Consider the following 13,900-nt stretch of genomic DNA (forward strand, 5'->3'; position numbering starts at 1 on the left):
AGCACACAGCAAGGCGTGTTTCCACTCAAATCAGGAGCGCACGCCTGACAATGCTGGGTCGAATCTCAGTCGGGTCTTGGCAATCTATGAAAATGGAGGAGTGAGAGATTCCCTGTTTGACTTGCCTGAAAGGTAGAAAGAAGGCCCGAGGTCTCTATCAATCACCAGTGTGGAGCATCTCCAGGAAAAATCAAAAGGGAATTTTTATTACTTGTTGAGATGAGGTGATGAGCACTTGTGTGAGGGGGCGAAGCGTTTGTACTTTTAACTTGACTAGATTTCCTAGACTACTAATACATTTGTCAAGTTTCTAGAAATTAAAGGAAGGAATGTTTTTCTGCTTACACAAAAATGTGATGGTACCCAAGAAAGACCACGAAACGCACGAAGGCTCGCATTCGCTGCATCAGTTAAGCTCAGAATTTTCTTAGAGATATAGTTTTGGATTTAGATTTCGACTCATCGAGAGAGAAAAACACAAATACGACCACTTCAAGTTCATGCGTGCACAGTTCAAAGTGATCGACTAAAATTCTTCAATCCCCTTTTCGTGATTGGATATTGCAGAAGGAAACAAGTTTGTCAACTAAAAAAAGCATTGGATAATCCCTAGAGCAAAGGGACGAGAAACAAAGCTCTTGGACGGATAAATTGGGGGACATCTCTTCCAGTCAGGTAGAACTCAAAGAATTTCTGAATAACTCTGCGTTAGAAGCGCAAAATGTAGAGATTATCCTGGAACATTATGGGAAGTGTGTCGAGTATTCATAGATCCAAGAAAAAAATGAGAGAGAACTTACTGCATCCACCAAGTCCCTAGTTCTTCTCTGGAAAAAAATACTTCCAGCTTGCCAGCAGGCCCAAGCTTGAAAATCAAAACTATGATTGGTGTCTTGACGCCAGGCGCCCAAGACGGAAAAACCAAACTGGGGTATCCCTGGCGAGCTTTTTTCTTTTTGAAGGTTTCGGTTCCTCGCTTGGACCGCAACGCGATTCGCGCCAAGGTGCAGCACCAGAGCAACATCTCTATGAAGCACTTTCCACACTTGCCATTGTGAGCCATGGCCTGTCGCAAAACCTAGGGTTTCAAAATAACCGAACATACCAATAGGTGTGGAGTGACCTTAAAGCCCGCCCCGGAAAGCAATGGCTGCGTCGGGAACTTTCCCGAACAGATCTCCGAGAGGGTTGAAGCTTTTCAAAGTCGCGAAACTATGTTTGTCTTCTCAAAGCATTTCCTTGTCTATCGGAGGGAACATTTTGGTCCTTCGAGAAAAACGAAAGATCAAGCCAAGAACAATTATTCTTTCTAGATTGCATTTGCTTTTTCATTTGGAAAGCTGTCTGAGATAATTATTCTCCTGAATGTCCTGTGCTTAACCAAAAACTTCCAAACTAGAATAGATTTAAATTCTTGAAAATCATGCCAAAATCAAACATGGCATAATCCTAGCACAAACCCAAATATATTTTGAAACCCCCTACAAACCCTTTGAATATCATTTCTTCTCCATGTTTTTGTTTGGTAGTTGTACAAAGCCAAAAAATCTGGATGTGCAATCAAAAGTATGTTGTTATAAGCCATACATACAGGTTCCACAATATCGTTCCATTGATGAGTAGTTTCTTCAACAAAACCTGTAGAATCCAGTTTCAATAAGTAACATGTAGACTCGGTTGCAGTTGTCACAAATAAGGATTTTGCTGTTACTACAAGGGTATCAAAGCAAAAATATTCATCTGTCATACGATAGCCACGATGGTCCCGTGTTATCACAAGATTAGATAAGTTGCCATCACACAAATTTAGGCACCACACTTCAACATCCCCTGAAAACCTTGTGCAATATACATATAATTTGTTATCCCTAATAATTGTATCAAATAACGTGTCACTATCCACCAGAACTTTGTTCCACATTCCTGTTTTTCCTGAATCATATATATAAATCATGACTCCTTGCTCCACCTCTCTAAGTACACAGGCCCAATAGCACTGTCCAAAGGAATCCATCCCCATTGCAGTCTCCTTAGAACATGGTTCACCATCCAAACAAAGTGGCGGGAGCATCTTAGATGCTCCAGTGAGAGGATTCCAGACCATAAAATCTTTTCCTCTCATCCCAAGTATCAAACCACCGCTAGAGTTCAAAACACGATCCATGTTATGCTCCATGAGAACCCAATCACTTGCTTCTTGCCCCGCAAAGGGATTGCATCTGAAAAGAGGCCCTTCACTATCCAGATCTTGACCCAAAACATGAGGAGGACTACGATTCAAGTGTTGTCTGTAGTGAATAGCAGCAAATCCCGGTGTCTCTATGAGATCCTTCCATTTCTTGCACACGGCTCTCGCGCGCCACAAAGCAACTGCTGGCAAGTGCTTGAGCACCTCCTCAACTGGGATCCAATCCATGACTACCCTTACCTTGACCTAGCCTAAACGGCGATAGGGTTTCACCTTTCTTGCTTTAAAACAAGGGAAAAGGGGAGAGAAGCCAGGAAAGGGTGCAAGCTGCAAGAATGCTGAAAACAACGACCGTGATCTGGATCACGAGCTTGCAAAGAGTTATATCCTGTGGTCACGGCCATCTTTGAGCGCCACGCTCTTGGACTTATCTTGGTAGACGAGTGTTTTCTTTTATTCAAGGTACGTTCTCCAGTGGCGATTGAACCAGAAGAAAGCGCTGTTCTCGGGACTTCCTGTAGGCACTGGAAAGCAAACTTACACTCCGACGAACTTTAGACTCGCTCGTGTCCTTCGTCCATGATCCAGGAAGATAAACTTGTCGGTGTTGGAGCTTCTTTTCCCAGCTGTAAACGTCACACTTCTCGGTAATGGAAGTGTCAAGTAGCCGATAGCTCTCCAGACCGGTTTTAGCTGACACGATCCTGTGCGCTTGGAAACGAATGAAGCTTCAAGTTCAGGTGAATCTCCATGCATTCTCGTGCAAGTAAGCCATTCCCATCAACTCCAAGACGTTTTCCGCGTAGATCCATCTGTCAACCGTTTCCCATATGCTCATAGATACCATCCTTAATCACAAAAACCGAGCGATGAAAGTTTGCGAAACCAAAAAATTACCAAACAGAGCAGTATTCCAGTTAAGGCAACACTCCACACAGCAGAGAGCTTCTCACAAAGAGGCAGTAGCAACACTAGTTAGTAGCCTCAAAACAAGAGCTGGATGAGTCCAGCCCGTTACATACGTCTTTGGAGAGCATCATCACAGATTGTGGAATCCTCGTGCTTTGCTGTTCAAAAACTTTTCGAAGCGTTCCTTCCTTTCTTTGCTTTGTGAAGGTTTTGGATGAGATGTAGCAGTTGCAAAGGAATTCTGTTCATGAGAAAGATTGTACCACATCCTGTTCTTCCTTCTCCAGAAAATGAAGCTCCTGAATACCTTTGCCATCCGATCCCAGTAACCTCGAGAATCGGCAATGAAGACTCGAGTAGTAAACACTTCGTGAAGATGTGAGATTGTTTCAAGAAAAGCTGAGTGTTCAGATGTTGCATGCGTTTTCGCATGTCGGGTTCTGCAGCGACTTCTCTTGTATATTCCAAAATGCTTTGCTCGGATGGAGCCGCGCCTGATGTCAAAAAAGAAAGTAACGAAACCTCTTACAATATCTGCTAGCTTTTCCACAATTGCCTGGAGTGTCCTTTTTTCGCAATGCAACCGTCACTTCGTTAAGCCGCATCTTGCGCCGTCAATAGGAAGGCATTGCTTTCATCTGCATCACTAGCTTTGGACGCAATGTAGTGTTGAGAACAACTCCGAGTTGTTGAAGTTTTCATAGTCATTAGGATCGAGCCAGTGAATACGCGACTGCGATCTAAACTACTTACCTGGTTAGTTAGGCACACTATATAGTGTCAGAGACCTCCGCCTTGCTAGCTTCTACAAAGTGACCTTTGGTACCATCACTTTGGCACCAGGACATCTGTGTAGTGCGTCTCCAATGCTGTTAAGACGGCATAAGCCACTGCCTATATGTTAAAAAAACATTGAGAATCAATAATAATCTGGTCACCCTTACATTCACTAGAACAAATGTGTACCCTGGCCAGGAGCTGATAATCACGTCATCCTCGCCAAATGTTTCTGTCATTCTGTCATAACCTCTTCAACAAAAGGCGCAGTACCGTGTCCTGGAGGAATTTGTCAGATAAGCAGAAGTGATTAACTTGCAAACTTCCAATAATTTTCTTCGACGTGAAAAAGGCTTTACCTCCGCAATATTCCATAAATACAAAAGTCCTGCTTCTTACTTTACGACAAGGGGAGCCGATTGCAAACCTCCACATTATAGATGCTAGCGAGCTGCAAACAACAGCTTGAGGCTGCTACAACGGAAGTTCAGAGTAGAGTACCTCGGAAGTACATGTTGGTTGTGGATTTCCACGTCCGTAGGAATCTCTGAGATTTTTCATTTAAAGGCATGCGTTGATCCATCAAACAGAAAGGCCAAGGTGATGTTAAGAGCTTGCAATACCAAAGTATTAATGAAAGACATTTATCTCCACTCCGCTAACCACCGTGTCTCGTCGACCTACGCCACCACCGCTGATCTTCAAGTCGGCTCGAAGATGCTCATCGCGTCGTCGTACCGCTAGTTCTCCACCAGCTTGTGGACGAAAGTATTGAGCCGAGTCCTCACGTCCAGCACCGAGAACATCTTGTCCGCGACTTTGAGGGCGTCGTCCAGGCGGTCCCTGAGCGTGGAACGTCCCTTCGTGGTGTACTCCAAGCTTGTCCGCCCGGCACAGCCCGTTGCCCAGCTGGTTGTATCCGGCGTCCAGCAGCCTCCCTCGAGCGGTGTGCTCGCGCTCATCCCGTCCTCTCGGTCGCAGCGCATGAGGAGCAGCCGGTTGAGAGCCGACCCGTGCGGAGTGAATCCACGCTGGCCAGGACCTCGTCGTTGTTCTTGGAGTTGATGTAGCCGATGTAAGTCGCCGAGTAGGCCATCCTCTGGACCTCCGGGAGGTCACTGAGCTCGCTGGCAACCTCCAACTTCTCGCCGTTGCGAAGAACCGTGATGAACCGATGGACGGCCTTGCTCTCGGCCGGGCCCAGCGGAAGAGCGGCAGAGCAAACTCGGCCATGGCGCACTGGCAAGCGATGCCTCACCTTGCTGTCTTTTCTTGCTTGAAACGCTGTTTCTCTCCGCCATCCGGTCGAAGACCCGGATCGCGTCTCCCTCGCCAGCCTCTTCCTCCTGTTCTTGAGCAAGGACGTGAGCATAGCATTGCTCACACCCCCTCATCACGGAGAGTGACCCAGACCGACCCTGATCTACTTTGTGCTCAACGTTTGCATTGAATGTTTACTTGGTGTTTATTTCCGATAATTCTTTTCCGGGTTTCCCAGTTCTGCTTGGTGATGTGTTTATGCTGATTGTCATATATGTGTGCTTGGACCGCGGCATTCTGATAGCTTCCCTGGGCATTCTTATTTCATCACTAGCCAATTCGCTTTCGAGCATTTTACTTCCTTGTACTTCCTTTTGCTCCGCAGTCTCTTTGATTTCCTACCACCTAGTTTCGTGCTGACAGACGACTCGCTGTTTACGCCGAATCGGCAAAATCTGGTCTCCGAGGGGATCAAACCTCCTCTACCAGACGGAGGATGATGAAGCCGAACAACATTCTGGCTTCTAGAGTTGATTGAGCTGGGTTACTCAGACAACATGTTCGCTCTGATCATGTTTGTCTATGAAAAAGTCTTTGCTGTGTGGCTGGTCTTGTCAATCTATGAAAATGAAAATGGAGGAGACTGATAAAAAAGATAGTGAGAGAGAGCTTCCCTGTTTGACTTGCCTGGAAGTCGAGATAGAAAGTGTTAGGCAGAGCAGAGCGCGTTACAGATAACAAGACTTCCTTTCTCGTCAAGGAGCTCTGCCCAAGGCCTGAGTTCTCTATCAATCAGCAGTGTGGGGCATCTCCAAGAAAAATCAAAAGGGAGATGAGGTGATGAGCACTTGTATGAGGAGTTTACCTGGGGAAAGATAGGCATCCTTTGTCATCCGGGCGAAGCATTTGTACTTTTATCTTGAATAGATTTCCTAGACTGCCAAAACATTTGAGCAAGGAATGTTTTTCTGCTTACCCAAAAATGTGATGGTACCCGAAAAGACCACGAAACGCACAAAGGCTCGCATTCGTGGCATGCGTTCAGCTTGTTGCTCTTAGAGATAAAGTTTGGGATTTAGATTTCGACTCATCTAGAGAATAAAACACAGATACGACCACTTCAAGTTCATTTTCAAGTTCATTCATGCACAAGTTCAAATGAGCCAAAGATCGTGATCGACTAAAATTCTTTTCGTGATTGGATCCATTGCAAAAGGAAACAAGTTTGTCAACTTTCGAGAGAAAAAACCAGCACTGGATAATCCCTAGACAAAAGAATAAAGCAAAGGTATGAGAAACAAAGCCGAGAGAGTACCATCCTCTGCGACAGATAGATTGGACTTTATCACCTCCTCCAGTTAGATAGAAGATAAAACTCAAAGAATTTCTGAATAACTCTGCGGAGCCTGTGAGGGCCATCTTGATTGTAAATCTAAGCTCCCATGTATCGCAAGCGGCCTCTTTGACATCTGGATGTGGCAAAACCTGTGTCAAATATTCAAAGATCCAAGAAAAAATGAGAGAGAAGAACTTACTGCATCCACCAAGTCCCGTGCTCTTCTTCGGGAGCACAGGTGCTTTACATTGTGCCTGCTCTGGAAAAAAATAACAAACTGCTTGCCACATCCTCCAGCGCAGGCCCTTGAAAATCAAGCTGTGATTGGTGTTTCCCTAGCGATTGAGATGAATCAAAATCAGCTCTTGGCTGGAGCGCCAAGGTGCAGCGCCAGAGCAACATCTCTATGAAAAACTTTCGACACTTGCCATTCCTTCCTCGCTCTCGTGAGCCTTGGTCTGTCGCAAAGCCTTAGAGGCTTTCAAAACAATAGCACGCCCCCGGTGTGGAGTGTCCTTACGCCCCGGCCGGAGGTGGCCACCGCTACCGGGGCCTCTGCCCGCTGATAGAGCACGCCGCGAACGCCCGTGGCGTCAGGATGTGACCAACAGCGCCGACCGCCCGGAAAGCAATGGCTGTCCAATCTTGGCGTCGGGAAAGTCGCGAAACTATGTTTGTCTTCTCAAAGCATTTCCTTCTCTATCGCAGTGATATGTTGCGACTGGGAACAGTTTGGTCCTTCGAGAAAAACGAAGGATCAAGCCAAGGACAATTATTCTTTCTAGATTGCATTTGCTTTTTCATTTGGAAAGCTGTCTACATGCACCATCTCCGAGCCAGAGACAATTATTCTCCTGAATGTCCTTTGCTTAACCAAAAACTTCCAAACTAGAATGGATTTAAGTTCTTGAAAATCATGCCGAAATCAAACATGGCATAATCCTAGCACAAACCCAAATATATTTTGAAACCCACTACAAACCCTTTGAATATCATTTCTTCTCCATGTTTTTGTTTGGTAGTTGTACAAAGCCAAAAAATCTGGATGTGCAATCAGAAGTATGCTGTTATAAGCCATACATACAGGTTCCACAATATTGTTCCATTGATGAGTAGTTTCTTCAACAAAACCTGTAGAATCCAGCTTCAATAAATAACATCTAAACTTGGTTGAAGTTGTCACAAATAAAGATTTTGCTGTTACTACAAGGGTATCAAAGTAAAAATATTCATCTGTCATACGATAGCCACGATGGTCCTGTGCCCGTGTTGTCACAAGATTAGATAAGTTGCTATCACATAAATTGAGGCACCACACCTCAACATCCCCTGAAAACCCTATGCAATATATATATAATTTGTTATCCCTGAAAATTGTATCGAATAACGTTTCACTAGGCACCAAAACTTCGTTCCACAATCCTGTTTTTCCTGAATCATATACATAAATCATGACTCCCTGCTCCATGTCCCTAAGTACACAGGCCCAATAACGCTCTCCAGAGAAGTCCATCCCCATTGCAGTCTCCTTAGAACATGGTTCACCATCCAAATAAAGTGGTGGGAGCATCTTAGATGCTCCAGTGAGAGGATTCCAGACCATAAAATCTTTTCCTCTCATCCCAAGTATCAAACCACCGCTAGAGTTCAAAACACGATCCATGTTATGCTCCATGAGAACCCAATCACTTGCTTCTTGCCCCGTAAAGGGATTGCATCTGAAAAGAGGCCCTTCACTATCCAGATCTTGACCCAAAACATGAGGAGGACTACGATTCAAGTGTTGTGTGTAGTGAAGAGCAGCAAATCCCGGTGTCTCTATGAGATCCTTCCATTTCTTGCACACGGCTCTCGCGCGCCACAAAGCAACTGCTGGCAAGCGCTTGAGCACCTCCTCAACTGGGATCCAATCCATGACTACCCTCACCTTGACCTAGCCTAAACGGCGATAGGGTTTCACCTTTCTTGCTTTAAAACAAGGGAAAAGAGGAGAGAACCCAGGAAAGGGTGCATTAGAATGCTGAAAACAACGACCGTGGTCTGGATCACGAGCTCGCAAAGAAGGCCTTGCAGAGTTATATCCTGTGGTCACGGCCATCTTTGAGCGCCACGCTCTTGGACTTATCTTGGTAGACGAGTGTTTTCTTTTATTCAAGGTACGTTCTCCAGTGGCGATTGAACCAGAAGAAAGCGCTGTTCTCGGGACTTCCTGTAGGCACTGGAAAGCAAACTTACACTCTGACGAACTTTAGACTCGCTCGTGTCCTTCGTCCATGATCCAGGAAGATAAACTTGTCGGTGTTAAGTGTCAAGTAGCCGATAGCTCTCCAGACCGGTTTTAGCTGACACGATCCTGTGCGCTTGGAAACGAATGAAACTTCAAGTTCAGGTGAATCTCCATGCATTCTCGTGCAAGTAAGCCATTCCCATCAACTCCAAGACGTTTTCCGCGTTGTCAGGATAGATCCATCTGTCAACCGTTTCCCATATGCTCGTAGATACCATCCTTACCGAGCAATGAAAGTTTGCGAAACCAAAAAATTACCAAACCGAGCAGTATTCCAGTTAAGGCAACACTCCACACAGCAGAGAGCTTCTCACAAAGAGGCAGTAGCAACACTAGTTAGTAGCGTCAAAACAAGTAGCTGGATGAATCGAGCCCGTTACCTACGTCTTTGGCGAGCATCATCACAGATTGTGGAATCCTCGTGCTTTGCTGTTCTAAAATTTTTCGAAGCGTTCCTTCCTTTCTTTGCTTTGTGAAGGTTTTGGATGAGATGTAGTAGTTGTAAGGGAATTCTGTTCATGAGAAAGATTGTACCACAACCTGTTCTTCCTTCTCCAGAAAATGAAGCTCCTGAATATATTTGCCATCCGATCCCAGTAACCTCGAGAATCGGCAATGAAGACTCGAGTAGTAAACACTTCGTGAAGATGTGAGATTGTTTCAAGAAAAGCTGAGTGTTCAGATGTTGCATGCGTTTTCACATGTCGGGTTCTCCAGCCACTTCTCTTGTATCTTCCAAAATGCTTTGCTCGGATGGCCTGATGTCAAAAAAGAAAGTAACGAAACCTCTTACAATATCTGCTAGCTTTTCCACAATTGCCTGGAGTCTCCTTTTTTCGCAATGCAACCGTCACTTCGTTAAGCTGCATCTTGCACCGTCAATAGGAAGGCATTGCTTTCATCTGCATCACTAGCTTTGGACGCAATGTAGTGTTGAGAACAACTCCGAGTTGTTGAAGTTTTCATAGTCATTAGGATCGAGCCAGCGAATACGCGACTGCAATCTAAACTACTTACCTGATTAGTTAGGCACACTATATAGTGTCAGAGACCTTCGCCTTGCTAGCTTCTACAAAGTGACCTTTGGTACCATCACTTTGGCACCAGAACATCTGTGTAGTGCGTCTCCAATGCTGTTAAGACGGCATAAGCCACCGCCTATATGTTAAAAAAACATTGAGAATCGATAATAATCTGGTCACCCTTACATTCACTAGAACAAATGTGTACCCTGGCCAGGAGCTGATAATCACGTCATCCTCGCCAAATGTTTCTGTCATTCTGTCATAACCTCTTCCACAAAAGGCGCAGTACCGTGTCCTGGAGGAATTTGTCAGATAAGCAGAAGTGCTTAACTTGCAAACTTCCAATAATTTTTTTCGACGTGAAAAAGGCTTTACCTCCGCCATATTCCTTAAATACAAAAGTCCTGCTTCTTACTTTACGACAAGGGGAGCCGATTGCAAACCTCCACATTATAGATGCTAGCGAGCTGCAAACAACAGCTTGAGCCTGCTACAACGGAAGTTCAGAGTAGAGTACCTCGGAAGTACATGTTGGTTGTGGATTTCCACGTCCGTAGGAATCTCTGAGATTTTTCATTTAAAGGTATGCGTTGATCCACCAAAAACCCGTCACTTGTAGTCGCAACAAAGCCATCAGTTTCCGCCATGAGTCGCTTGCATCTTTTCCTCGCAGGAGTCTAATCAGAAGCCACGTGAGAGAAAGAAAATCATCTTGAACGACATACTCTCGACAGGCACAAGCAGCGGTTCGGAATTACTTCCAGGCAAGAACTTCGGTGCAGCGACACCAGATGGCGGCTGAAAGAAATAACAGGGAGGCGATGCCTCGTCAAGACAATTCTCAAAAACAAAAGCCAGAAGCAGGGAAAGTTGTTCTTCAACACCTGCAAAAATCCGTTTCTAGCGAGCCATAATCCTAAGTACTCATTTCTGTTGCGGCTTACCTCCTGTCGTTTAGGCTCACTCTCATCCCTGGCAGTGATTATAAGAATCAACAGCTCATAATCAATGGTAGGCAATCTTCCCAAATGCAAGGTACCTGAAAGACTCCATTGTGAAATCGAAAGCGTACCGAGTTTGGTATAAATGACCGAAACACCGTAATACAGTAAACTCCATTGCCAGGACCCATACAATCGTAGTCTTCGCCGTCCAAAATGGTGCACTTTCGTACCAACCTCCAAAACGCAACAGTTTCCCCCACCGAAAGAGATAAACGCAAATAGGAAAGGTGAAGAAAAACAGCAAAATTTAGTAACCTTTCTCAGGGCAAGTTCCCATGATGTACTGATAAACAGCTGCAATTTTCCAACACATTCATCATCGTGCTCCCTATAGATTGGCCACCATCGCACACGGTCGCTCTGAGACATTCACGGGTACCTGGTGCACAGAAAAAAGCGAAAGTTTAAAAAGAAATTCCATAGAAAGCAAAGGACCTGTTCCACAGCACACTTTGGATCCAACGTGCGAAGTGCAGTATATTCGTCCATATATTTCTATGATCAGAATTCATACTTGACATAAAACTGAAAAGCATATTAGTTACTCACCCGTACCAACGCGATACCCTTTACTCCCCTGGAAGCCTGAAGAAAGCCTCGTCAAGCTGTTTGGTGAAGTTCTGCCTGGCTTTGTCACTCTTCGCCTCATGTGGAGCTTCTGTAGAAACACCAGTCGGTTTTGAAGTATATCATCCCATGCTTCGACATCATCTTCTCAGTTGAAGAACAAAAATGCTCCAAGTTTTTTCCAATTTTTACATCCTGGTGAGGTCATGACCTGAGCCAGAGTTCCTTCAGCATCTTCGTGAGCAGGTGACGCAGAAAGTAGCGGATTTGATGGCCAACTTCCCAGCATCTACTGTGGAGTGTGATATGTGCTACCTTTCTCAAGAATGAGAGAAGTGATTGATCGTTTTTGTAATATAGAAATTCGTTTTTGTAAGTTTCTCTAGGCACTGGACGACAGGCGGATGAAGATCACACGTCCAGGGAACATTTTCTATCTGTTATGAAAGAGACGACGGGGATCTGTCCATGATCTCATGGCCGATTTCATGTGAGTTCTTATCAACATCAATGTTTCCAGCAAAGTATCGCTGCGATAGAGAAGGAAAATATTTTCAGGAGAGGTTTTGCGACTTTGAAAAGCTCGAACTGGGAGGAACATTGAAGCAGCCATGCGACGAAAATGCAGGTGAAGCTATTTTCTTGTTCTCGATCAATTCGCTTTCTAGTTCTCGAATGATTCGATCGACTTCGTTCTTGACAAAGGAGCACTGGATGCTGTGCATGGACAGGCGGATGAAGGTCACACGTCCGGGAAACGTGTTCTATCAGAGGTGCGCTTTCTTTTCCTTTCCATTTCGTTCTTCGTTCTTTTCTCGAGAGTGACAGTTTTTTTGAACAGGTCAAAAGAGTGTTAAGGCTTTTGGGAAAGTATGCTTGCATCACCCAGATACTTGGCTCATGTATGCTACAGAGGGTGCGGGCCACAGAGCTCCAAGTCAAGGTGAACAAGCTCGCAAATTCTCCTCCCGTATGAGATTTCTTCGTGGGGATCGGATCGAGTTTATCCTAATTTGTATTTCTAGATTTTTAAGCGTGCGTTGTTGCTTTCAAGGGCGAAAGGCTGTGGTGGTAGTAAAGGTTTTGAAGGTTTTCACATGTCTTTCAATACCATAGGATTTTGGCACTGGTAACATGGACACTCACGTTTGTACCACGTCAAGGAATCCCGCGGCTCGCTTAGAAATGTACAAGATGGTACCGATTGAGCTATAGTGCTCTATGAGAAGGCTATCAGCGGTATGCTGGCCCTGTGCTCTAAAATGCCTTTTGCTTGTATGCAGAGACTCCACAAGGGGACCAACAACTGGCGTGGTTGGGAGATTCCACCGAAAGGAACGTCTTTCCAGCGATTTGGCACACAAGTCGCGGCATCTGTAGGCGAGAATGATCCTACTTGGCCAAAGATTACAAGGCTGTGGAACTGGAGGCTGGTCGAACATTTCAAGGTACAGCACATTCCGTAATATCTGCTTGCTAAAATGTTTTAGAAGGTTTTTGGAGCAAATGGCATCCCTAGGCCAAGGGTCCTTAATAACTCAATCAATGGCTTGGATTTAGGTTCCCTGGTGTATATATATATTTTAGAGCAACAGTTAGCATAGGAATTCTTTGAGAGAGTTTACTTCACTCTATTTGTTGGTAGGTACTAATTGTGGTCCATGTTACCAGGCATGAGTATTTGGCACCTGGTAGATAGCTACTTGCCAACCATGTCGAAACGTTGGTTATAGGAGTCCTGTTATAAAACAGAAGAAGGTACGTGATCTTTGATAAAAGGAACACCAGTAAGTGATGCAAGCATACTTAAACCTTAAAAAGAAGAACGAAAGAGAAACTAAAAAAGAAAGGAAAAGCACCTCCAGAAACACTTCCCGGGTCATCCGCATGTCCAAGAATAGCATCCAGTGCTCCTATTTAAAGAACGAAGTCGAATGAATCGCTAGAACAAAGAAAAGCGAGTAAAACACATTGTTTTCAGCTCGATCGAGAAAAGAGATTCAAGAAAAATATGCATTTCCGGGAAACATTGGTGTTGGACGTTCATAACTCAGAAAAACACTCACGTGGAAATCAGTAAGGACAGATTGCTGTCGTCTCTTTGGCAGCGAATAACGACTTCATCTCTGCCAAACAATCGGTGGTTACAACTGAGGGAAAGGCGAAGCACCTCTGATAGAGACGTGTGATCTTCACCCGCCTGTCCACGCACCGCAGTGCCTTGTCCATTCGAGTAAAAGAGTAAACTGTCAGAAAAAGAAATTTACCAAGACAGAACCTAGCGGCTAAGAAACATAGAATAAAACTAAGTTATAATCTCTTCTCCTCATGAGAAAGGAAGGACATATCGTACTCGACAGTAATCAGCCATGAAAGCAGCCACTTCTGCTCTTGGAAAAATGAGAAGATGCCAAAGGAAGCTTCCTAAAACGATGACACAAATCTTGACACTTCGTCAGCTTGTACGGAAACCTTAGTGACACCTTAAACCTAAGGAAAAAAGGTTTATGAGGTTATGAGGACGGTAATTGAGGAGGTGCTCACAGC

The 13,900-nt window shown here is 44.8% G+C and overlaps 1 protein-coding gene and 1 long non-coding RNA gene across 2 annotated transcripts; both read right to left on the reverse strand.

Moving 5' to 3' along the window:
* Positions 1–512: 512 nt before the first annotated feature.
* On the reverse strand, positions 513–2,433 carry LOC9646605 (putative F-box protein At3g16210). Its single transcript, XM_024675263.1, has 2 exons — positions 801–2,433; positions 513–735 (listed from the first exon to the last, which is right to left on the reverse strand). Exon 1 carries the CDS (start codon positions 2,414–2,416, stop codon positions 1,433–1,435), a length of 984 nt encoding a protein of 327 aa, XP_024531031.1. The 5' UTR covers positions 2,417–2,433; the 3' UTR covers positions 513–735; positions 801–1,432.
* A 1,706-nt stretch (positions 2,434–4,139) lies between these two features.
* Positions 4,140–4,437, reverse strand: LOC9632164. Its single transcript, XR_002992432.1, has 3 exons — positions 4,376–4,437; positions 4,234–4,325; positions 4,140–4,153 (listed from the first exon to the last, which is right to left on the reverse strand). It is a non-coding gene; the product is annotated as an uncharacterized LOC9632164 (long non-coding RNA).
* Positions 4,438–13,900: the final 9,463 nt, after the last annotated feature.

This window comes from Selaginella moellendorffii, unplaced genomic scaffold (assembly GCF_000143415.4).
Source record: "Selaginella moellendorffii unplaced genomic scaffold, v1.0 SELMOscaffold_14, whole genome shotgun sequence".
NCBI lineage: Eukaryota > Viridiplantae > Streptophyta > Lycopodiopsida > Selaginellales > Selaginellaceae > Selaginella > Selaginella moellendorffii.